The sequence below is a fragment of the Patella vulgata genome, chromosome 6 (assembly GCF_932274485.2).
Source record: "Patella vulgata chromosome 6, xgPatVulg1.2, whole genome shotgun sequence".
NCBI lineage: Eukaryota > Metazoa > Mollusca > Gastropoda > Patellidae > Patella > Patella vulgata.
In genome coordinates this window covers 7,860,482-7,884,948 of record NC_065884.2, presented here as the reverse complement: position 1 = coordinate 7,884,948, position 24,467 = coordinate 7,860,482, and the positions used below count along the sequence as shown (strand labels likewise).

Genomic DNA, 24,467 nt, shown 5'->3' with positions numbered 1-24,467 from the left:
TTTACTTCCATTCAAGTAAGAAGGGTTACTTTTAGATACACAGATATATGGTATAAATTACTAACAAATTCAAAACATATTAGAAACACATATCACTTATAAATCAATTTCATAAATTATCAATCATTTAACCTTTGAACCCACCTTAAAGGACCTGATACGAAAGGTGCGTGTAACACACCACACTGATCCGCAGTGAATATTCGCTAGGCCGCGACAATCACTGACAAAGATGACATCGATGTGACTTAATGAGCCACAAATATTAACTTGTTTCCTCCAACAAATTAAATTCTAAAAAATTTTTTTACGTATTAGACAAATAAATAAAGATGTTTGAAGTATTTGTAGGTAAAAATTATTTCCCATTTTAGAAATGGGTATTAAAATGAGAAAAAGGCCTTTTTTTACACTGAAAATTCCTAATCATGCAACCATTCATCCCACTATACAGATGATTTATGAAAAGCCGGTTTGTCTGAACGCAAAATTTCATTCTGTATGCTAGTTTATCTTGGCCTACAAAATCACAGGAACTTCAGCTAGCTTTGGTCATTCGCATTCCATTACAATTCAAGCAAATTGGTGCTTTCAAGTAAAATATATGCATGCATAATTAATAATGATCTCTGGAGGTTTTAAACTGGCTTATATGTCTGCACAATCCATGCACACTACAAAATAAAACCTAATAGAACATGGTCTGTCTGTCTGTGTAACTTATTTATAAAAATATCAAATAAAATTATAGTACCTTTAAAAAAATTCATATTTACCAACAAAGAATCACTTCCAAAATCTATTTTTATAAACTTTACCTTTACAAAGATCCAATTCCAGAAACTTTATCATAAACCTTTCAGACAACTTAACCTTACAAAAAGAAGCACAAATAAAAACTATCTGGAGAAATATGGTTGAATCATATAAAACAGCACTCCTCGGTCTCGTCTGCTCATTATCTGAAGCAACCCACCTGGTCAACATCAACCAACATGGAGGTTTGGGGTATTTTTGGCATCAAATTAATCAGATCAACTCAAAATAAATTTAAGGAATGTCTGATATGATGATAATTTAATAACAAACCCTTCAACCGATTCATGTGTTGAGTAGCTCTAATTAAAATTATACCAATATTTTGTTAGGTTTTATTTCCTTCCCTTTTCATCTTGATGTTATAGTTAATGGGATTTAACGTCCGTTTTCACCAAGGATGATTTAAGTACATTCAACGCATAGGCAGGGGTTTTTAGCTGTGGGAGGACATCAGAGTAAATTCAAGATGTTGCGAAGGCAACACCTATCTCCAAGTCATATACGTTCAGACCAGGGATCGAAACCAGCCAGCAACTAGAGCGCTGACGCTTTAGCCAACTACGCCATCCCAACCACCCCTTTCATCTTGATCTAGAGGCATAAAGCGTGTTCAGTAAAAAATCCTTTGAAAGTCTTTAATGATCCACTGGCTGTTTGATCAAGGCCAATGGAACTTTTGGGGTATCATGTCATCACATTCCCAGAAAGTGTTCTTTTCTGAAACACGTCTTTAGATATTAATGAAATGACCAACTAAATAAACGACTGGGCTAAAAAAGATGGGCATAGCCTACGTCATACAGTGTGCTATGAGGGAGTGCTATGAGGGAAAATTTGCCCGGGCAAATCGAATTCCAACTGCCAAGGGATCTTTTACATGCACGGCCATGTATACACAGGAACTCAATTTTCCATTCCATCTGGACGACTAGACAGCTGTCCTTGTCAGACCCTCCATCCAGTGCCACGGACAAGGGGACACCACATCGGAAAATCTTGATGAACTTTTTCGGCCAATGCTGGGATCAAACATGCAACCTCAAGGGTAGCGAGTAAGCATCTTACCTACTTGGCCACAGTGGCGCCTCCAAATAAAAGAAATACGAATAATAATTTAAAAAATTTAAAATGTAGTAAGTGATGGTGGAGAGCATATCAGATATTTGCTCACTCCGTTACAATATCCATATGAAAATAATGAATTAAGAACATATATATATGTACCATAAGCATAGAAGTACTTGTACTTTATCACATATATCCAGCAATATTAACACAACCGTAAAGCTGCACTACTTTGTTTTACAATAAACAATGAAAAAATAAATGTATGCTGACACAAACCGATTTTAACACTGGTTTAATAACATTTGAAGAGAGAGAGAGAGAAATGGGGTTTAACGTCCACTCGACACAAACTAGGCCATTTCGGGACTAACATATGGTTTAATTTTATTTACATAATTCGCTTGCGCGTAGGGGTCTTTAGCAGTGGGAGGAAACCGGTGGACCCGGAGAAAACTCACGAGGTTGGACAGGCGACCCTACTCCTTGCCACGTGCAACCGGGGATTCGAAACCACGCCGGTCGACTCAATGACAGACTTTATGATACAGCGCGTGCACGCTAACCATTCAGCCATCCAACCCCCCTAATAACATTTGAACATTTAAAAGTACTTTTTTTGCTGATCTTGTCAAAAATAAAATCATTACACATAATATGAATATTTCCTGTCCCGATTAAATACTTCCTGTCTCCATGGAAATAATTAGTTCTCTAAATTTAGCTGAAGCCAAACCAACAATTTTCAGTAAATCCACAAGATACACCAGAAATAGAAGATGGGATTTTTCGATTCTATAAATATTTCCATACTCAATATTTCAGTTTAAACTACATGAAAAATTAAAAAGAGAGCGAGAGAGAGGGAAATGGGGTTTCATGTCCACTTGACTCAAACTAGGTCATTTTGAAACTAACACATATGGTTCAATTTTATTTCAATATTTCGCTTAAGCGGAGGGGTCTTTAGCAGTGGAAGGAAACCTGAGAACCCGGAGAAAACCCAAAAGGCTGGACAGGCGATCCTATTCCTAGTCAGGTACAACCAGGGAATCGAAACCACGGCAGTTGACTCAATGACAGACATAATGATACAGAGCACACATGCTAACCATTCAGCCATCCACCCCCCCTGAGAAATTAAGAAGTCAATTTCACAGTTGTCCACATTTCAAGCGGTTGTCTATTTATCTACTTTGTTAAACTTCCAGTCAACACATCAAACAAACAGTACATGAATACAGCACACTCACCAGATCATTTCCCTTTCGACCTGTTTTTATTTGTCCAATAATTAGCCTTAGTTCATCTCCAGATAATCCTTGTTTCAATTAAGTAGTTGCCAACCATTTTGTGACTGCCAGACAGAAATGAAACAGACTTTAACATCCTACTGTTCTACACTGACTGGGCTAATGAAGACGGGCATACGCCATACAGTGTGCTATGAGGGAAATTTTGCCTGGGCAGCGCACTACGGCCTACTCTTATATCGAATTTCAACTACGATTGGATTTTTAATGTGCACGCCAATGTATACACAGGTCCTTGGTTTTTTGTCCCATTGAAATGACTAGACAGCCGTCTTTGTCAGACCCCCTGTCCTGCACCCTTCAATAATGCATATGGCTGTGTGTGCATTCAATCGGCATATATTTATTGCAAATATTGTCTCCCATACAATTAAATTAACATTCAGTTTTATAAATTAGTGAATCTAAAATGGCACCCTGTAATAATCTAGACTCTACAACACAAATATGAGAGAGAAATTGGGTTTAACGTCCACTCGACACAAACTAGTCCTTTCAGGACCAACACATGGTTCAATTTTATTTCAATAATTCGCTTGCTCGTAGGAGTCTTTAGTAGTGGACGGAAACCGAAGGACCCGGACAAAAACCATGAGGTTGGACAGGCGACTCTACTCCTTGTCACACACCACACAAATATGTTTTGGATCAATAAATAATTTTTATTTAACTTCCAGAAAACTAAGTTAATCATGTTCTTGTAAACTAAAGTTGTTTTTTACATTCCTGTCAATATTAATATCTGGGAACTTTAATTTAGCGTGAATATTGTGTCAGAAAATCAATTGGTCTGACGATAATTTACACGAGACATATCAAGAAAAGCTGGTGGCTTCGTCGATATTCTACTTTCTTTTAGTTTTGAAAGAAAATATCAATGATGTTAAAGATCTGATATGGACTCAGACTAGCAATTATTTGTCCATTGACTTCAATGTTAAATGACTGTAACATCACAGGCTGTAGCTTTTTGCTCAACATTCCGTTGGTTCCAATCTTTATAGGCACAATGGGGACAACAATTGGCAATCTCCTCATCATAATTTTGTAGGGGGTTGACCATTTAGATTTTTTGCTACACGGATTTGAAGTTGACAGGGGTGAAAATCTCACTTCCGACACAATGATTGCTCTGCAGAAAGACACTTTACACCCCCTATCCCTCCGCTGTAATATCATCAGTATTACCCAAAACTGCTATGAAATTGCAAATTTGATCCCTTTTCTCCAATTCTAGACCAAAAAGTCAACCCAAAAATGCAGGAAGAGGGGAGAAAAAAATTAAGGGAAAAATTGTCTATTTATAACTCGCACTACATTCGTCCATCATGAAATAAGGGGAAATAATTACTAGTCTTAGTCCATATAACAAATTATCACAGAGCAAGGTTGGTTATCAAGTTTTAAAAAAGAGAGAGAGAGAGAGAGAGAGAGAGAGAGAGAGGTCCACTTGACACAAATTAGGTCATATTGGGACTAACATATGGTTCAATTTTATTTCAATAATTCGCTTGCATGTAGGGGTCTTTTAGCAGAGGAAAGAAACCGGAAGACACAGAAAACCCACGAAGTTGTACAGGCAACCCTTCTCCTTGTCACATACAACCGGACTGGGGAATATAAATATACAAAGGCAATATATATATGTGTTCTACACATGATGGTCTAAATGTTGACAGAATGTACTTGTACTGTGTACACCTGCATTAAAAACAACACAAGGCATGTAGTAAAGTATATATATCAATATGGCAAGCAGATCTTAGTAATATTCTGTATTTCAACCTTTATCAAATGTTACTTCTAGGTAAAGATCAAAGGTTGTCATCTCAGTGTCTGTTTCTTAGTATTCATTATTTAATGTCAGTTAAATCAAACGGAATTTGATGAAAACACAGATCCTATTTCGTTTTGTTTTTTATAGTTCAAACTTGTCTTCACAACATTAGGATCTGGAAGAGTTGTTACATGTATATAACCTACATTCTGGATGATGTGTGGGATTAGCCAATGAAACGGTCTGTTACGGAGAGTTTTTGGCGTGAGGTGCATGAAACTGTGGGTAACCCACTAGAAACATCAACGCTGATTGATTAATCAATGTCTGACGTCATAGGGTCAAAAGCAGCTCAGATGACCTCTGACGTGACCTTCCACTACAACAAGTCAGATCTTCATGTAGTGGAGGCCATCAAATGTTTAAAAGAATGCAACGAAATATAGATTTGTATTTTAATAAGATTGAATCAAATGGTATTTGACCTCGTGTTTTTTTCGTTTCTACGAAATATTTGATAATATTCATTCAACTAAATCAATGAACTTATATTTAGAAATAAAGAAACAAATCATGGAAAAAAAAATACTCATTTTCTAAAGATCCCAAAGGTGATCATCAATTGAAATTGAATATTCGCTATCGCTCATGGAATACTTGCGCAGGGATACACTTGAGTGAACCATTGAATAACCCAAGAGGTATTCAATGGTCATTGAGTTCTGTCATTGAGTTGAGAATATTATAAATAATACCACCCGCCATGTAAGTCTAATCAGTCTGAAGAGTTTAATACGAAGGAAACTGGTCACTGACACCCGGGATGACCAGGTCTTCATAGCCACTCTCTTATATTACTTACCCAAATAGGAACTCTTACAACACAGACTTGTCTTCTTCGACTTCGACGAAACGGAAAAGTTCTACTGTACATATCGTAACTCATCTTGCCTTATTTAGCGACAACACCTGACCAAATTACTCAAACGTTGACACTGATCCAGACACGATAATTGACAGAAATAGGCCTATTCCATATATGGTATTTTAAACTAATTTACTTCAAAAGTTAAAAGAGATTTGGTGCATGATATACATGTAGCCTCGAAGTTTTTGGACTTATTCCAAATTTTTTAAATGTTATTTGTTTTCACACGAAATATAAGAGTTCCGAGGGTACGACCCATTAATAACACAAATTAAAGTTGTACATGTACTAAACTAATTTATTTTAATTGTACCGAGTACCATACTCAACAACCACAGGACAAAACACAGACACTGTAAGCAACGTAAGATGACGATTAACTCAAACGAACAAATCCTAGATCCGGCTGTTCGCTTTCACCAACTTCTATGACTTTTTTTTGTAGTTCTATTTATTGGTATTTGCTTTAACAAACAAACTTGAACACACAAAATCACAAATGACTACCAAATAAAATAAACAGATACAAGGTCTTTCTGTAAGCTTCCATGGCAAGTGGAGGAGAAACTAGAAGCTTACACGATAAACACGCGGACAACAACTAGACGAAACATGGACACTGTAAGCTATGAGACAATTACAACGTGTACAACAACCTAGGCAACAAATCCAAGTGTTCACTGGTAAAAATTCTAACTACGATTAAATGGTACGCAATACATCACTAAATGGAGAATATTCAATAAATTTCTATTTTGCGCGTATAAAAATACTTTAATTGTAATAATGTAACAGACCCAACCAATCAAATAGATTTTAATATATATATAAATATATCTGAAAACAATTTGAATTGTTTAGTAAAGGTATTTTGAAATACTGAAATCAATAGTTGTACAAGTGTATCTTGATATAATAATATTGATGCTGGTAAGTATAAATATATATCAGAGAGAGGGAGAGAGAGAGAGAGAGAGAGAGAGATTACGTCCACTCGACGCTAACTAGGTAATTTCGAGACTAACATATGGTTCAATCTTTATTTCAATAATTCGCTTGTGCGTAGGGGTCTTTAGCTGTGGGAGGAAACCGGAGGACCTGGAGAAAATCAATGAAGTTGAACAGGCAACCCTACTCCTTGTCACGTACATCAGGGGAATCTAAACCATGCCACTTGACTTAATGACAGACCTTATGATTTAACGTGCATGTCACCCCTTCGCCACCCAAACCCCTATATATTAAAACCTGTCCAGGAGGTAATGCCTAAAAGACTAGTAGGATACATTCTCAAGACAGGTACATGCTGTGAGCTGGCACATACAACATGTTTTATATAGTTCAATCTTTGACAGGTTATACATGCATCTATTCAGAAGGTATTCTATATTTTTCAGCATTGGTAGAAGAAATTAGAATACTAGCATTATGAAAATGGTTGGTCTATGGTGATAAAGACTTCACAAAGTAAAATGGTAAGCTTGGTTATTATTCAAAATTAAAATTAATATAGATACACTCCTTGGTAGACACACTAAAATACAAATAAAAATATCTGAAGTCAAAAAGGTTGAACACAGTGGTCGGTACTGAAGTTTTGTTTCAGTTTTCAATTCATGTTGTGTTGTTCTGTCATCATTTCTTTGTTCAGATCTAAGGTTCTTGCTTATATGACAAGATGCAAACCTGCGATCACAGCTGTGGAATCCATACACCTCTATCTATATTGAGTGAGACAAACCAAGTCAGTAGGAGGAATATCTAAATTTGAGACACCAAGGGACAGAACACTCTAGACATCCCTAGATATACCAACAATCACACAATCCATCCCATATTCTCTGCTACACTTAAATCTGGAGATTTGTTTTAGCATTTATTTTGATTATCATAATTCAATAGCAATTATCACTCTTCGCAAGAAACTCTAAGCAAAATCCAATACCCAACTTTAATAATGGAGTAAATAAATGCCCAACTGTTTGTGAACAACAAATAAACTTACCGTTGAATCAAAACCAAAATCTAAAAGATTTCCAGTTTGAACTGTTGTAGTTTTCCCTTCCACTGACACAGAGGGGGACGTTGGCGAAAAAGGGTCAAATTCATCCAAATTTTGTCCAGTTGATCCATTGGTTGCCGAAGGTGGGGAATCCCCAAAATCCAAGAGGGAATCAAACTGTGACATGTTTCACCCTAACTGAAAAAAAAGAATCACTTTGATTAAATGATATTATTATAGATTTACATATGGGATTTAACGTTCTACATTTCTTTGGCAGGGGGATCACAGTGGCAAAGTGGGTAAGACGCTGGCTCGCTAGCCTAGAGGTCGGGTGTTCGATCCCTGCATTGGCCGAGAAAGTTCATCCAGATTTTCTGGCATGGTTCCCCCTTGTCAGTGATGGAATGGAAGTATGGAATGGAAGTGCGAGGTCCTGTGTAAACATTGGCGTGCACGTAAAAGATCCCTTGACAGTTGGAATTCGATATAAGAGTAGGCCGTGGTGCCGCTGTCCGAGCAAAATTTCCCTCATAGCACACTGTATGGCCTATGCCCTTCTTTATTAGCCCAGTACAGAGCAGAACAAACCCCATTTCATTTCATTTCACCTTAGGCATATGTGATGAAAACATTCACAAAAGGTTACATTAGCTACCACCCACTACCATTCAGACATTGTAGACAGTCTACTAAAAGTATCAATGATATCATGTTACTAGAGGAGACCAAATCAAATAGTTGTATTGTAGTCTACATGTATATTCAATACCCATATTACAAGTTTGTGGGGAAAAAGGATCCAGGTTAATATTCACAAATGTGCAGAAAATCGTTCTCAGAACCATTCAAAGGCCACCTTCAGTCAATGGTCTTGATTGGAACCGATCTATGAACAGAATCCTTAAATTTGGCATATTTACAATGCTCTAAATCTAAACATTCCATTCTTGGAACCGTTCCTGGCACACTTAAAAGTGGTAATATAAAAAGGGTTTATGGAATTGCAATCCATTTTCTCAAGCAGTCAGAGAAAGATATGAAATTCTGGATTTGTTAAACAGGTATTATGCAAGACCTAAAATTCAATCGCTAATATCTTGATTCTGAGTAGAGCAATTTGACTGAAATTTTCAGCATATTCTCTTTACATTATCTAATCTCCCATTATGCCCCTTTAATATGAAATAGACTATTGAAGTAGTCAAGATAATTCTTGAGAAAAGTTACTCAATCACATTTTACACAATTCTGAAGCACACAACAGTTTTACCATTGAACTTTTTTTAAAAAATGTATTAAATGATTGACATTGGTACATGTGTTAAAGGTTATATTTAACAAGTGTTAAAGGTTATATTTAACAAGTTGAAAGGTCAGATTATATTGAAAACATTGTGTGTAATATAATAACAGGGTGTGTTATTGTTAATTGTTACAAGTAGCTGCTAATTTTACATATCCTTCATTACAGAAATGAAATAGTGTATAATGTATATCCTACATTTATTTCTACATTTATTGGACTAAAGAGAGAAAGAGAGAGAGAGAGAGAGAGAGAGATAGAGAGAGAGAAAAATGGGCTCATTTCCGTGGACTCATATGGATACAATTTTCGTGGATACAAATTTTAGATATACCCTGTGATCGAACTTTCCTCTAGAAAGAGAGAGAGAGAGAGATAGAGAGAGAGAGAAATGGGCTCATTTCCGTGACTCATGTGGATACAATTTTCGTGGATACAAATTTTAGATATACCCTGTGATCCAACTTTCCTCTAGAAAGAGAGAGAGAGAGAGAGAGATAGAGAGAGAGAGAAATGGGCTCATTTCCGTGGACTCATATGGAAACAATTTTCGTGGATACAAATTTTAGATATACCGTGATCGAACTTTCCTCTAGAAAGAGAGAGAGAGAGAGCGAGAGAGAGATAGAGAGAGAGAGAAATGGGCTCATTTCCGTGGACTCGTGTGGATACAATTTTTCGTGGATACAAATTTTAGATATACCCCGCGATCCAAGATAGAGAGAGATGGGATTTAACCACCACTCGACACAAACTAGATCATTTCAGGACTTACACCTGGTTCAATTTTATTTCATTAATTCCCTTGTGTATAGGGGTCTTTAGTAGTGGAAGGAAACCGAAGGACCCTCAGAAAACCCACGAGGTTGGACAGGCGACAATAGTTATGACGGACAACTTGCACATGCTAACCATTCGGCCATGCCCCCCGGACTAGCATACCAACAACGATTTTCAATTAATTACCAAATGTGATAGGTTATTTTGTGTATGAAATGTGTCAAGTCCTGTTGCGTATGTGTTATATCATTTATGTTAGACTGGCCTTAAAATATCTCTGTTTTGCCTAACCAGACCTGCCAACAATTTAAAATATTGATGTTGATTGAACTTTATTGAACTTTTATTACAGGTGAAGCAAAAAGTTTCCTATAGCCAAAAGCATACATATATACAGATATAACTAGTATGCATTGTAATTAATATATACATAGATAACAGTATAAATTATATAATCCCCCTCCCACCATTATAAATGAAATGAAATGAAATGGGATTTAACGTCCTGCTGTTCTGCTCCTATGCTGGGCTAATGAAGACGGGCATACGCCATACAGTGTGCTATGAGGGAAATTTTGCCCTAGCAGCGACACTATTGCCTACTCTTATATCGTATTCCATCTGCCAGGTGATCTTTTATGTGCATTCCAATATATACACAGGACCTCGGTTTTTTGCCCCCTCCGAAAGACTAGACAGCTGTCCTTGTCAGGCCCTCCGTCCTGCATCACTGACAAGGGGGAACCATGCCGGAAAATCTGGATGAACTTTCTCGGCCAATGCAGGGATCGAACACCAACACACACCTAAAGAATTTCCCATTTCCCATTTTGTATACTAATAATTAAAGTTATTGTAACTTTTTTGTGTTGCTGTATGTGTTTTCTGTACAGTTCATTATACAGTATATGTACATGTAGTGTCCCCTGTACAGTTTATTATGTACATGTCCTTTTGATATTTTTTGATGCAACATAGTTTCTTCTAAGTCGTATAGACAACAACATTCCAATATCATGTTTTTTTTTGCTTTCATAATTTGAAATTGTAAGATTTTTCTATGTAGTACAATTTTGTCTAATAACATAATTAAAGTCTATTTATGTTGTATACAGATATCAACATTCCAGTATCATTATATTTTGATATTTATGTCTGTTGTACATACATGTAGCCTTATAAGTTTTTTATAGTTTTTTCTTGACATTAATTAAACAGCAAACTTTTTTTATTTCCTTCAAAATAATCTTCTATTAAACAACATGCACATTCTTTAGTCTCTAGTAATTAGGTGTGAATTACTGCGTGTCAGAAGTTGTCTACATTTTATTTCAGAAGCCTCTTTATTTGCATCAAGACAAAAACCTGCTTATTTTTATGTCATGAATAAAATATAAGGATGGTGAGATGAAGTGTGAGAGAAGAGAGAGAGAGACAGAGAGACTGTTATATTTATGTCATGAATATAAGGTTGGTGAGAGAGAGAGAGAGAGAGAGAGAGAGAGAGTTTTAACCTTCACTTGAGACAAACCAAGTCATTTCTGGACTAACATATGGTTCAATTTTATTTCATTAATTCGCTTTCACGTAGGGATCTTCAGCAGTGGGAGGAAACCAAAGAACCCAGAGAAACCCCATGAGGTTGGACAGGCGCCCCTACTCCTTGTCACGTACAAGCGGGGAATCGAATACACGCACTAACCATTCACTAACCATTCGGCCATCCAACCCTCCTGTGGTGAGAGAGAGAGAGAGAGAAAGTAGTTAATAAAATTGATAACATGAGACCTTGTAATTAGCAATTTACTAGAATTAATCTGTTCACTGTATTATAAATCTTCAACTTATCTATAGGACTGTCTCATTATAGACAGTCAGTAGTACATATTACAGATAGTCACTACACAATTACAAGTAATTACAATATCTTGTTATTATCAAGGAACACATTCATAGACAACTTTTGATAAAACATATCCTCCATTCAGAAAATCTCTAGTATTTTCATGACAATTTTATTTCACCACATTTGTTCCCACATTTTGTTGTTTCCACATGTTCAGAGTATTTATAAATAATATCAGTTTTTAAATAAAGGAAATGAAATGAAATGGGGGTTTAACGTCCTACTGTTCTGCTCCAACAGGGCTAAGGAAGACAGGAATATGCCATATAATGTGTTATGAGGGAAATTTTGCTCGGACAGCGGCACTAAGGTCTACTCTTACATTTATATCAAATTCCAACCATGCCATGGGATTTTTAACATGTATGCCAATGTGTACATAGGACCTCGGTTTTTCATCACGTCTGAACTACAATGTACTATACGTTGTCCCCTCAGTCCTGCACCACTGACAAGGAGGAACCATGCAGGAAAATCCCAATGAACTTTCTCAACCTATGCAGGGATCAAACACAGGACCTCCAACATCTTATCCACTGAGCCACCGTGGCCCCCTCACTGGTACAAGAAAGACCAGTGGGAGCAGAACAGTAGGACATTAAATCCCATTTCATTTCATTTCTCAAACCAGAGAGGATCTGGGAAGTGTTAAAATCTCTTTAAAAGGAGTAATCATTCTGTAAGGAATTCAGTCTGGTACATCATTGTGAAGCAATTCATCTCTCTCTCTCTCTCTCTCTCAGTCTCATACATCATTATACAACAATTCATCTTGTATAATCAACTAGCACCCTTCCTAATCATTCACAACAAGGATGGGTTGATAATTACTAACAACATCTACATATTTATCACATGGATTCTTTGATGTTCATCATCTCTTCATCTTAAAATTCCGGGATACACATCTGGTGCAATAAGTTCGTATTTTACACAACAAAGCTTTCTTTTAAACTGATTTTGTGATAAACGAGCCGTGCATGAAGGTTTATCCAAGATAAAGACATATATTTATTTTTACAGGCATCTAATTGATATTGGTTTACTCCTTATCATGTGTTGTTCTATTTTATGTGTTTCTGAGAAGCGTTTTTACGACAACCATAAGTTCCTGTTTTCAACAATTTGTAGTAATAGAATAATTAAATAATGTACTCATGTAATTTTATATAGTGTTCATATGGAATAGTGGGACAATCAGAATGGGGAGGGGTAGGAGGACAGGGGGGGGGGGGCTGCAAAATACACCACTGAGTAAACTGAGTAAAAATAAATTATGCAAGAGGTAAATCTGCCTACAATCAAGGTTGTAGAACCCTATACTACCAGCAGAAATGTTCTCAGAAAAAACATCTTCTAAAATCTCCAGCCATTAACTTACAACTTGCAAAACGTGCCTTTTCTTATGCTGGTCCTTTGCTATGGAATAGACTACCACAATCAATGAAACAATTACATTCTGTGGGTCATTTTAAACCTCAACTTAAAACATTCTTATTTCAAACCCTGATCTGTAAATAATCAGTTAATATAAAAACCAACAGCACCTTAGAAACTGTTTTCTTCGGTATTAAAGCGCTTTATAAATTACGATATTATTATTATTATTATTACAGTGAATTTAAAATAAAGTTTTCTCAGCTTAGAGTGAAGCAATTTGACTAAAATTTTCAGCATATTCCTTTTATATTATCTAGTTTTTAACTATTATAGTGACAACTGTCAGCTCTTTTATCTCCCATAATGCATCTTTAACGATTAAAATTTGTAAATTACTTGATATATACTGGTTGGTGGGGTGGGGGGATTGGCATGACCCAATACACCAATGTGTAAACTGGTTATTTTGATTAGAGTAATATATCCCCAGGCAGTTGGAATTCGATATAAGAGTAGACCATAGTGCTACTGTCCTGGTAAAATTTCCCTCATAGCACACTGTATGGTGTATGCCCGTTTTCATTAGCCCAGTTTAGGAGCAGAACTGTAGGACGTTAAACCCCATTTCATTTCATTTCATAACTGAGTAGAATTCAGGTTTCATGCACATTGAATTTAATTTCTGGTGAATGTTAATATGAGTTTATAGTATAAAATAGTCAAATGTTTAATTACATGTATATCATCTGCTACAACAGGAGTGAATATAATACCTATATTTCCATACAATCTAACTAACAGATGTTGTGAGACTCTTGTTCTACATATGTTATGAATGTTAAATAAAATTACTTTCCCAGGCCTCGAGGTAAATTGACCTGACTAGAGATATGAAGTGAGGTCAGGTCATCGTCTACAACACAAATACAGTAAAACATAGGATGATTCTAACCATTGAAACATGACAGTTTATTATAGTGGATATATCTATATATACTGAACAGGTTATTCCGAGACTAATATGACAGTTTATTACAACCGATACCCTAATATGTACTAAACAGGTTATTCCAAGACTAACATACATGTAACAGTTTATTACAATGGGTAGCTTAATATATACTGAACAGGTTATTCCGAGACTAATATGACAGTTTATTACAAATGGTACCCTAATATATACTGAACAGGTTATTCCGAAACTAAAATGATACTTGTTTCAAACCTGGGAATGAAACAGATGTACAAGTTGTCAGTGTATATCATAGTATATGATTGATACATGAACCACTATTATTACATGTAGGTTTCCAAATGAAATGAAATGAACTGAAAGAGAGTAAGAGAGGGGGGGGGGGTAGAAAAGACTAACACAGGGTTCAATTCTATTTCAATAATTCGCTTGTGTGTAGGGTTTTTTTTAGCAGTGGGAGGAAACCGGAGAACACGGAGAATACCCATGAGGTTGGAAATGCAGCCCTACTCCTTGTCAAGCGGGGAGTCAAAACCATGCCACTTGACTCAATGACAGACATCATGATCCAATGTGTTAACCATTCGGCCATCGAATCCCCTATTTACAATTATAATCACATCACAATCTATTAATGGATGCTACAAAGTACAAAGAAATGGGTCAAATAATCTGAATTATCCCACTAAGAATTTATTAAAGACCATAAAAACGTCCAAATGTTGATATGATAATAATGTTACTTTTATGATTTATGATCTACATGTACCAGTAGAGGATTATTATTATCACGCTATAATATGATACATTAATTTTCTACTTAAAATTTTATTACAAATGTGTAAAGTCAATTAAAGACACAACACCCCAGGTTTTTTACCTATATAATTCTACATATACGTATACATGTACCACATGTGTATTAATGTTAAAGGAGCTAAGTCGCTAATATTTGGGACCTAGAAATTGACCCAAATGGGTCGCAACACATATAATAATGTAATCTGATTGTACATAAACTGGTTTACATTCAATTGTTTCCGTTTTGACTCTTAATTTCAAATCAGTTATGTCCAGCGAAATATGGCATGTGTCTCAACCCTATAGCAATTTCTAGCGTCTGGTTATTCCAGTCTATTGAGCAGGCTCCCCAGTTGAATATGTCTAGCCTCGTTCTTTCTGGTCACTTGTTGCAAATGACGCTAAAAGGCACTATGGTACATGATTCGTTAACCAATGGTAAAATGTTTATTTTGTCTTAAATATTGGATATCAGAAGCCTGTCTTTTTTCCTGGTAAGATCACAACATCAGTGTTGATTTGAATTGACAAATAATTCGTATTTTCAACGTGTAAGACTTTGGGTGATATTGAGTTAGATACTTAGCTACTTTAAGAAATGATATGTAATAGGGGATCTTGATTTTCCCTACCCTCCAAACCTAGGTGTACTTAACGTAAAGACTGTTGTTATCATGTCATTTTAGGAAGCCACAGTGGCTCAGTGAGTAAGACATTTGATCACTATCCTATGTTGGCTGGATTTTCCAGCGTGTTTCCCCTTGTCAGAGGATGCAGACAAGGGACAAGGTTTAGTCATTCGGATGGACCTCCAGGTTAGTGAGCCAGCATATTATTCACTGAGCCACCATGGCTCCCTCAAGTAGAAATGACTAATCCATCAGTTAATATGACCGTCATGCTATCTGCTCACAACCAAAAATATGACTGACACGCTATCTGATCACAACCAAAATAACATCCATTTAAATTCCTACAAATATCAAACAGACTTTTCACATCTATTAAATCAGAAAAAAATCAAAAAACATTTTAACAAACATATTGAATATTTTGTATATTTAAATTACTACAAATATCAATCAAACTCTTCACATCCATTAAATCAGAAAAAATCAAAAAACATTTTAACAAACATGTATAAATGATAAGTTATTAAATGTTTTGTATGATGTTGAATGACTAATAATATCACTGACTATACACTGTGTAATATATAGGTTAATGTCTTAATGTACATGCATTAACATATTTCATACACAATATAGTTATAACAATACACTGAATAATTCAAATACTTGACCAATCACAGATCAATAAACATTATTCACGTCAACCAATCAAACATCAATAAACTATAATATTTACATGTTAGTCATAAATAAATAGTTTAAATATTTGTATAAATGAATATAGTATAGGTTTTTATTTTACATGAAATGGGGGAATCGCATTTTGAATGCCAAAGTCGTGAAAATAAATAGGGGATATAATCCCTCCTGACAATATTTTCTCTGATCAGGACTACCATAAATAAATAGTACAATTTGATGCATGTTATAATGTGTCATTAAACTACTGTTTTTTTATATCAATATAAATCAGTCTGGCTTATATTTGAGTTGTTGTTTTTTTGGTAGGATAAGAATATATTTTGCGAAAAGACTGTCTATTGGTCCGGTAAAAACGATGGATGTTAAATCTTTGACTCTACATGTAGATTTAAATATCAAAGTTGCTAATTCCAATCATACATTTGTTTGAGGATATCTAATTTTTCACAGCTAAATTCACGCTAAAATGTACTCAACATTGATTATCTAACATTTGGTTCAGATTGAATATTTAACATTTTGTTAAAGGGACAAATAGTACAATTTGTTGACTAGAATAAAGATTGGGACATATTATTCAGTCACAACAAGAGTGGTATTGATCCTTTAAGATTCATTATTTAACATATTGTTTAGATTGAATATTTAACATTTGGTTAAGAAAATAAAAGTCAAACTATCAATGTTTTGAATAGAAATGAAACATTTTTGAACCAATATTTTGTTAAGAGATTAAAATCTATACAATTGTAATAATATGTACAGATAACAGAACATCAGTAAGGAACTCTCTTCCAAATCTGTTTAACTGTCAGCAAACTTGTGACTATATAGCATTCAACAATAAAGAAAATATGATGAAAGTTATGGAGCACTTTGTCACTCAATAGCTTCAGGTACATATCATAGTGATTCAAAAACTGTCAAATCATCACCAGCAGTACCTTTAAATTGTAATTTATTAATATAAGGGTAATATTATAGTGGGCCTGAAAATTCCATCCAAATTTAAACATACATTATGCAAGAGCTAAATCATCTATTTTATCATCAATTTTTGAACTATTATAGTAAGAATGGCCATTTCATTATTGAACTCTTAACTAATGTATCTTTAAGTAATATTCTAATTTTAGGTAAAATATTCAGAAATAAATTTCAGTTTATATATTCACGGGACGTAAGACGATCTTATGTAATTGATTGTAATCAAAAACATTAGTTTAATGCCAGTTCAATTTTATTTCAATAATTCGCTTGCGCAGTGGGAGGAAACCAGAGGACCCGGAGAAAACCTACAAGGTTGGACAGGCAAACCTACTCCTTGCCACTACAACCAGAGAATCGAAACCACGCCAGTTGACTCAATGACAGACCTTATGATACAGCTCGCACATGCTAACCATTCGGCCATCCACTCCCTCCCAACCCAACAGGACATGGTTGTTTTTTTATAAATAAATATCAATATTTCTTGTTTAAAACATCCATAAATCAAATCAATTAAATAAAAACTTACGGAGAGAAATCAATACCAGTGATCACCTTTATCTAAATCAGTCACAAACGTCCCAAATATCGAAAAATATCTCCTGTACAACACTTCCTGTTTAAACTTTAAACACCGAAAATGATTTTTTTACTATACTGATTCAGTATCCACTTTCTATTACATGTTAGACGATGACCTCTGACCTCTCAGCCCTTCCTTATAGCAGGATGTATTAAGCTTGATTGTATCTTACTGACAGTTTATGTTATAAATACAGGGAACGTTTCAAGAGTTCACTATGTGTGTGTATAATCTGATGGCTCAGTGTGAGTAAGGTAGGAGATTAGTCACCCCCCAGCTACCATGCATACATCACTGTTATTGCTACGATGGCCTATTCACTAGTATTACACAATCAATAAGCTGGCTGTAAATTAACACATAAAAACATCTAATCTTTATGGTCTTCAAAAACATTAACTCAGCCATAGACGCAGCATGGAGAATGTCAATGAATGAATGAAATATCCCAATATTTACAAAGTGACCAATCACTAAATGCTTTAGTAATATAAACATTACCAATGGAAACTTTCTTGCTTCAACAACATTAAGCTAATATAGTCGAAATAAACCAAGTATTGTTGATTACAATGTGACTTCATCTTTTGATGTTGGCGTAACCATTATTTCAAATCATAGTAGAATATCCCCGGCAACAAACTTGACAAGACTGTGTTAGTTAATAAAAGAATATATTTCCAGAACGCGTTTCGAGCGATGTGCCCTTCCTCGGCTGCATCACTGAGATCCAAACTTGCCTGTACTGTTATAGGGAATCTTCCGCCCATCTATTTCTATCGAGTGTGGGGTTTTATCGTCTTTTCCTTGGGATTCATTATTTCAAATAATGGTACGGGCAATATGCCAAGCGTACATTATTTAAACTAGTTGAAATTTTGGACCCGTGTGACGTATTTCATTGCAAATCACGTGCTAGCGTCTCTACATGTACTTTACGTTGTTGAATGGTCTTGTACCAGACATTGCGTAATATACATAGATATAGCCCTCATGCAATATCAATATATTACTTATGGTCGCACTCGACATATTGTCTTGTTATATTTCATCATTCATTGCTTGATAATGACTAGAAAAGCCTAGTTGAAAAGTCACTCTGTAATACAAATGTTAGAGGGAGAGAAATGGGGTTTAACGTCCACTCGACACAAACTAGGTCATTTTGGGACCAACATATGGTTCAATTTTATTTTGATCAATAACCTGCGCTTAGGGGTCTTTAGCAATGGGAGGAAACCGGAGAAAACCCTTGTCACGTACAACCAGGGAATCGAAACCACGCCAGTTGATTCAATGACAGCCCTTATAATACAACACGCACACGCTAACCATTCAGCCATCCAATCCCCCATATATAGAAATGCTGATAAATTGAAAGATTTACAACAATTTAAAATACTGATGATGAATAAAAATGTAGAAATTTTAAAATGTTAAGGAGTATTTATGTCTTTGTAAGTTTTGTATTTATGTATAATTATGTATAAAGTTTTGTATCTCTGTATAATTTTGTATATATATTTGTAAGTTTTGTATCTACATGTATGTATAATTATGTATAAAGTTTTGGTATCTCTGTATAATTTTGTGTATATATTTGTAAGTTTTGTATCTACATGTATGTATAATTATGTATAAAGTTTTGTATTTATGTATAATTATGTATAAAGTTTTGTATCTACATGTATGTATAATTATGTACATATTTGTAATTTTTGTATCTGTATATAATTATGTACATATATTTGTAAGTTTTGTATTTCTGTATAATTATGTACATGTCTTTGTAAAGTTGAGTATTTGTGTATATTATGTATGTTTGCTAGTTTCATGTATATCTCTATTATTTTTATTCATATATGCACATAACCTTATAAGATCTTTTATACAATTAAGTTTCTTCTGCACTTGAAAACAAACCTAAGTTGATAGGACTTTATATGGGACATTACTGTACATGTATATGGCCGTCGAGATAAGACCTCCAGTACACATGTATATCAACTTCACAGGAAAACAAACCGTTCTTTGTTTCAGGAAATTTAATATATGCTACTTCACATTTCTAACCTTCAGATTCCACAAATATTTAAAAAATTTAACCCACCCACTCAGCCGAACATAATATGTCAGACCTCTTATACCAAAATTAAAATTCTGTACAGGACAGGGTCGTGTGACATGCTACTCGACTACATGTCAAATCTCAAGCTGGCCCCACAATGTATGCGTATCACGCTATCAAAATATAGACTCATTTTTTAAACGTTATTTCTTTGTTTTTTTGTGAAGTAAACTTTCAATTTAAGGTGCATGTAGAGATTTCTTTATTCAAGCCAGAATAAATTGTTGTCATTAAATCTAATTTACATTCACTGAACACAATGAACAAATATTAGGTCATTTCGGGACTAACATACAGTACAATTCGGATGAGACGAAAAACCGAGGTCCCGTGTATACATTAGAATGCACATAAAAGATCCCTTGGCAGTTAGAATTCGATATTAGAGTAGGCGACAGTGCCGCTGCCCGGGCAAAATTTCCCTCATAGTACACTGTATGGCTTATGCCCGTCTTCATTAGCCCAGTATAGGAGCAGAACGGTAGGACGTTAAACCCCATTTCATTTCATTTCATTTCATTTCATTCTCTTTTCAATTTCAATATTTCACATGCACATATGGGTCTTTATGTGGCAGGAAATCCTACTCCTTCTCACATACGAGTGTGGGATCGAAACATGCCACTTGACTCAAAAACAGACCCCAAGATCTAAAGCACATGCAAAAGACCATACGACACCCAATATTAGAGAGAACGTGCCCTTATCTTGTCTTGGGTGATGTGATGAATGTTTCCCTATATATAGATAGGTTGTTAACACATCATGTTTTCAAGCGGTCACAATGATTATGCTACTTGAGTGTCTGGGTTTATATCCAAATTTTAATTCCCCAACTATATGAGCGTGCATACAAAAATATTTAATTCGTTTCTAATAGGGAGGATTATAACCCAGACAATCGACATTTAACTGGACCAGAGTGATTATCAATTTGAAAGCACGCTAATGGCTAAACAAAAAATATATTGTTTGTTACACACTATGGCACTTGTAAAGCGCTTTAGGGAGAGAGAGAGGAATGGTGTTTAACGTCCACCCGACACAAACTAGGGGCGGGGGGGGGAGATTGGTCTAGTGGCTTAACGCATGACGTAGGGTGGCCTGTCAAACCTCGTGGGTTTTCTCAGGGACTTCTACGTGCAAGTGATTTATTGAAATAGATCTGACCCTTATATTAGTCCTAAAATGAACTCTCTCTAGGGGTTGGTCCTTACCCCAGGGCTGGTACCCAGATGAAATTGAGGGTACAAGAGCAGTTCCAAGTCCGGGAGTGACATGAACCTGGTACATGTACATGTAGTGCTGCACTACTACTACTACTTCCGTTTTTAGAGTACTTCCAGTTTCTCGAAGATAACATAAGGAAGCATCGCTGGGGTCTACCCATGCACAGCCTTATAAACAGAAGGGGGGGGTGGCTGCATGGTTAGCGCATGCGCGTTGTATCATAAGGTCTGTCATTGAGTCAAGTGACATCGTTTCGATTTCCCGGTTGTACGTGACGAGTAGGGTCACTTGTCCAATCTCGTGGGTTTTCTCTGGGTCCTCCGGTTTCCTCCCACTGCTAGAGACCCCTAAGTGCAAGTGAAATTGAACCATATGTTAGTCCCGAAATGACCTGGTTTGTATCGAGTGGACGTTAAACCCATCTCTCTCTCTCTCTCTCTCTCTCTTATATAAACAGCTAATTTTTAAATAAATACAATTAGGTAATTCTCACTTCTACACATGTGTTGCATGTATCTACTCCATACTTCATTATTCTACAACTATTTTATTACATGAAGCTTGAAAAAACCTAGACAAAATTATTATGATTACAATACCATGTTTTTAACTAAACCATTGTGTGCAAAAACCAATTCCAACTAAACGTGAAAAACATATTGTTTTGTCTGGTGAGGGATAATAAACAATAATTAAGTTTTTAAAATATATTGATTAAACACAGAACAAACATGTAGGTTCATTCATAAAACTACTTAACGAGGAGGGGGGGATAGTACCATTACAGCTTAGTAACTGACTTATCGTCACAGCAATGCTATGGTCATACATGTAGCTACATGTAGAGGCAGCCCTCTCAGTATCCCCCTCACAGCACACCCCTCTCAGCACCACTACAAACACAAAACATTTCAGTGGTTGGAAATTCCCAACAGTAAGCAGTGTTTTCATGCAAAAATAAAACTGTGTCCGGCATGCTTTTACAACCTCAATGGGGAAAAACACCGCCTTACAAAATATGTCACCGAATCTACTGACCGTGGTCAGTTTGGTTAGATGAACTATGTAGTCTACTATGGAGGGTCTTGAGCAGATTTTAAAAATGGGAAAAAGTAATGCTTTACAAAAAATGGGCGATCATGTTTGATCCAACTCCCTTTTCTATTTCCATCACTTTTACATTCCATCACGTCCATACTGTGTCCACATGGAACTACCTACTTTCTATTAGGGTTAGGGTTAGGGTCAGGTATTTAAGATTAAAACCTATAAATTCAGGGTTAGGAACAATGAAATATTGAGACACAAAAATGGGAGTCACATCAAACATGAATGCCAAAAAAATGCCCCACTCCCTCGTATTACTACTGGCTATGGTCAGTTTGCTATTTGAGTAATGTATTAGGGATGGCCTTGGGCAGATTTTGAAAACGTTTTGTCAAAATTTACATAAAGAAAGCAAAATTCAGACAAGAAATGAAATGAAATGAAATGAAATGGGGTTTAACGTCCTACTGTTCTGCTCCTAAACTGGGCTAATGAAGACGGGCATATGCCATACAGTGTGCTATGAGGGAAATTTTGCCCGGGCAGCGGCGCTACGGCCTACTCTTATATCGAATTCCAACTGCCAAGGGATCTTTTACGTGCACGCCAATATGTACACGGGACCTCGGTTTTTCGACCCATCCAAACGACTAGACAGCTGTCCTTGTCAGGCCCTTTGTCCTGCATCACTGACAAGGGGAAACCACGCCTAAAAATCTGGATGAACTTTCTCGGCCAATGCAGGGATCCAGACAAGAAATTAGCCGACAGTTAAAATGTAGCCATAAAACTTGTGTAATCCCCACAGGTGTAGATGTGTCAGTAATAACTATTAAACACAAGCTATGTAATATTACGTCTGGTTGATAATCTATGAATGAAGTAATTGTCTCCCAACAGGGATCTCTACCTACAGGCGTCTACTTGTACCAACAACATTTGGAGATCAGCCAAAATCAATCCCATACATATAATGTATTTATCATAGTCTTTACACTAGTACAACAAACACCAAGACATGCTTACATAGTTTCATGATTCCTGGCACAATTGGAACTAGACTACCAAAATGTCAGAACGAGAGAATTCAAAATAGTTCAATCTTAAATTATGAATGGTTCCAGGAACCTGAAAAATTCAGATTTTCTAAACAAAGGAAATCCAGAGTTATCAATGGATTTCTATATTATGTGAGTATAAAAGTAAAAACAAACCTCTCAAAGTTTAAAGTCTTATCCTATAAAACTATCCCTAATTAACAATACAACCTTCTCCTTCTCTTTAATCCTAGACTTTGAGAGGAACCTCAGACAGCTGGCCCAGTTATTTCTATGGTTTTAACAACACTCTTGAACCGTTGGACCCCTACAATATCATTTCCACAACTACTGTATCATATAGAAACCCCCTTTCATTTTATTTTATCTTTAAATATTTTCCATATTCAAAATTCTTGTCTACAACTAATATGACTTGTTCTTCTCTGTTGTATCTTTTGTTATTTATTCAAAATAATTTATTAGGGGGTTGGAAAAATCAATTGAGGGTTTATTTTCTCACATAATATATTAACAGCTCTAGTAAAAATTATATTGACATAGCCTGGCTTCAATAAAAATATCTATGTCGAAAACTGAGAAGCTGTAACCCCCCCAGACATGTAATGAACTGGTCCATAACTGCACAGTAGTGCACCAATCAGAATGTAGAAGCTTTCAATAAACGCACACTTAATAAGATTGGTAGCTTCCACACAGGGTTTGCACCAAGATTCCAAAAATGGTCAAACATTCCTGATTTTACAGACAGTCTGACTCATCATCCCAACCTCTGTATTGACTCCATGTTGACTGGTTCTTACAGTGGATGACTTATCTACACTCCTTGTATTCACTAGGCCAAATGTTAAAAATTGTGATAAAAACAGTTCTATAAATATATTTACACTGTTTCTATTTCTAGAATTATACACTTAAAAACATAACAGACAACAAATCAACATGACAGAACAGTTAATGGTGAGAGAGAGAGAGAGAGAGAGAGAGAGAGAGAGAGAGAGATGGGGTTTAATGTCCACTCAACACAAACTAGGTCATTTTGGGAAT

At 35.7% G+C, this 24,467-nt stretch overlaps 1 protein-coding gene and 1 long non-coding RNA gene across 6 annotated transcripts in view; one reads left to right on the top strand and one right to left on the bottom strand.

Moving 5' to 3' along the window:
* Positions 1–24,467, bottom strand: part of LOC126824910 (proteoglycan 4) — a 160,066-nt gene that overhangs the window by 121,156 nt on the left and 14,443 nt on the right. Inside the window, exons 1-2 of one of the 5 annotated variants that reach the window (XM_056101779.1) lie at positions 23,577–23,722; positions 7,908–8,102 (exon numbers count right to left, since the gene is read on the bottom strand). In XM_056101779.1, the coding sequence (XP_055957754.1) occupies positions 7,908–8,090 (183 nt within the window). In that variant the 5' untranslated portion in view covers positions 8,091–8,102; positions 23,577–23,722. Of the gene's footprint in view, positions 1–818; positions 835–5,836; positions 5,854–7,907; positions 8,103–17,903; positions 18,053–23,576; positions 23,723–24,467 lie in introns of those variants that run through there. The other 4 variants (XM_056101778.1, XM_056101777.1, XM_056101780.1 and 1 more) reach the window with 4 other exon arrangements.
* Positions 1–24,467, top strand: part of LOC126825003 (uncharacterized) — a 105,624-nt gene that overhangs the window by 79,284 nt on the left and 1,873 nt on the right. Inside the window, exon 2 of the long non-coding RNA XR_008788493.1 lies at positions 7,300–7,377. This is a non-coding gene — a long non-coding RNA (uncharacterized LOC126825003). The remainder of the gene's footprint in view (positions 1–7,299; positions 7,378–24,467) is intronic.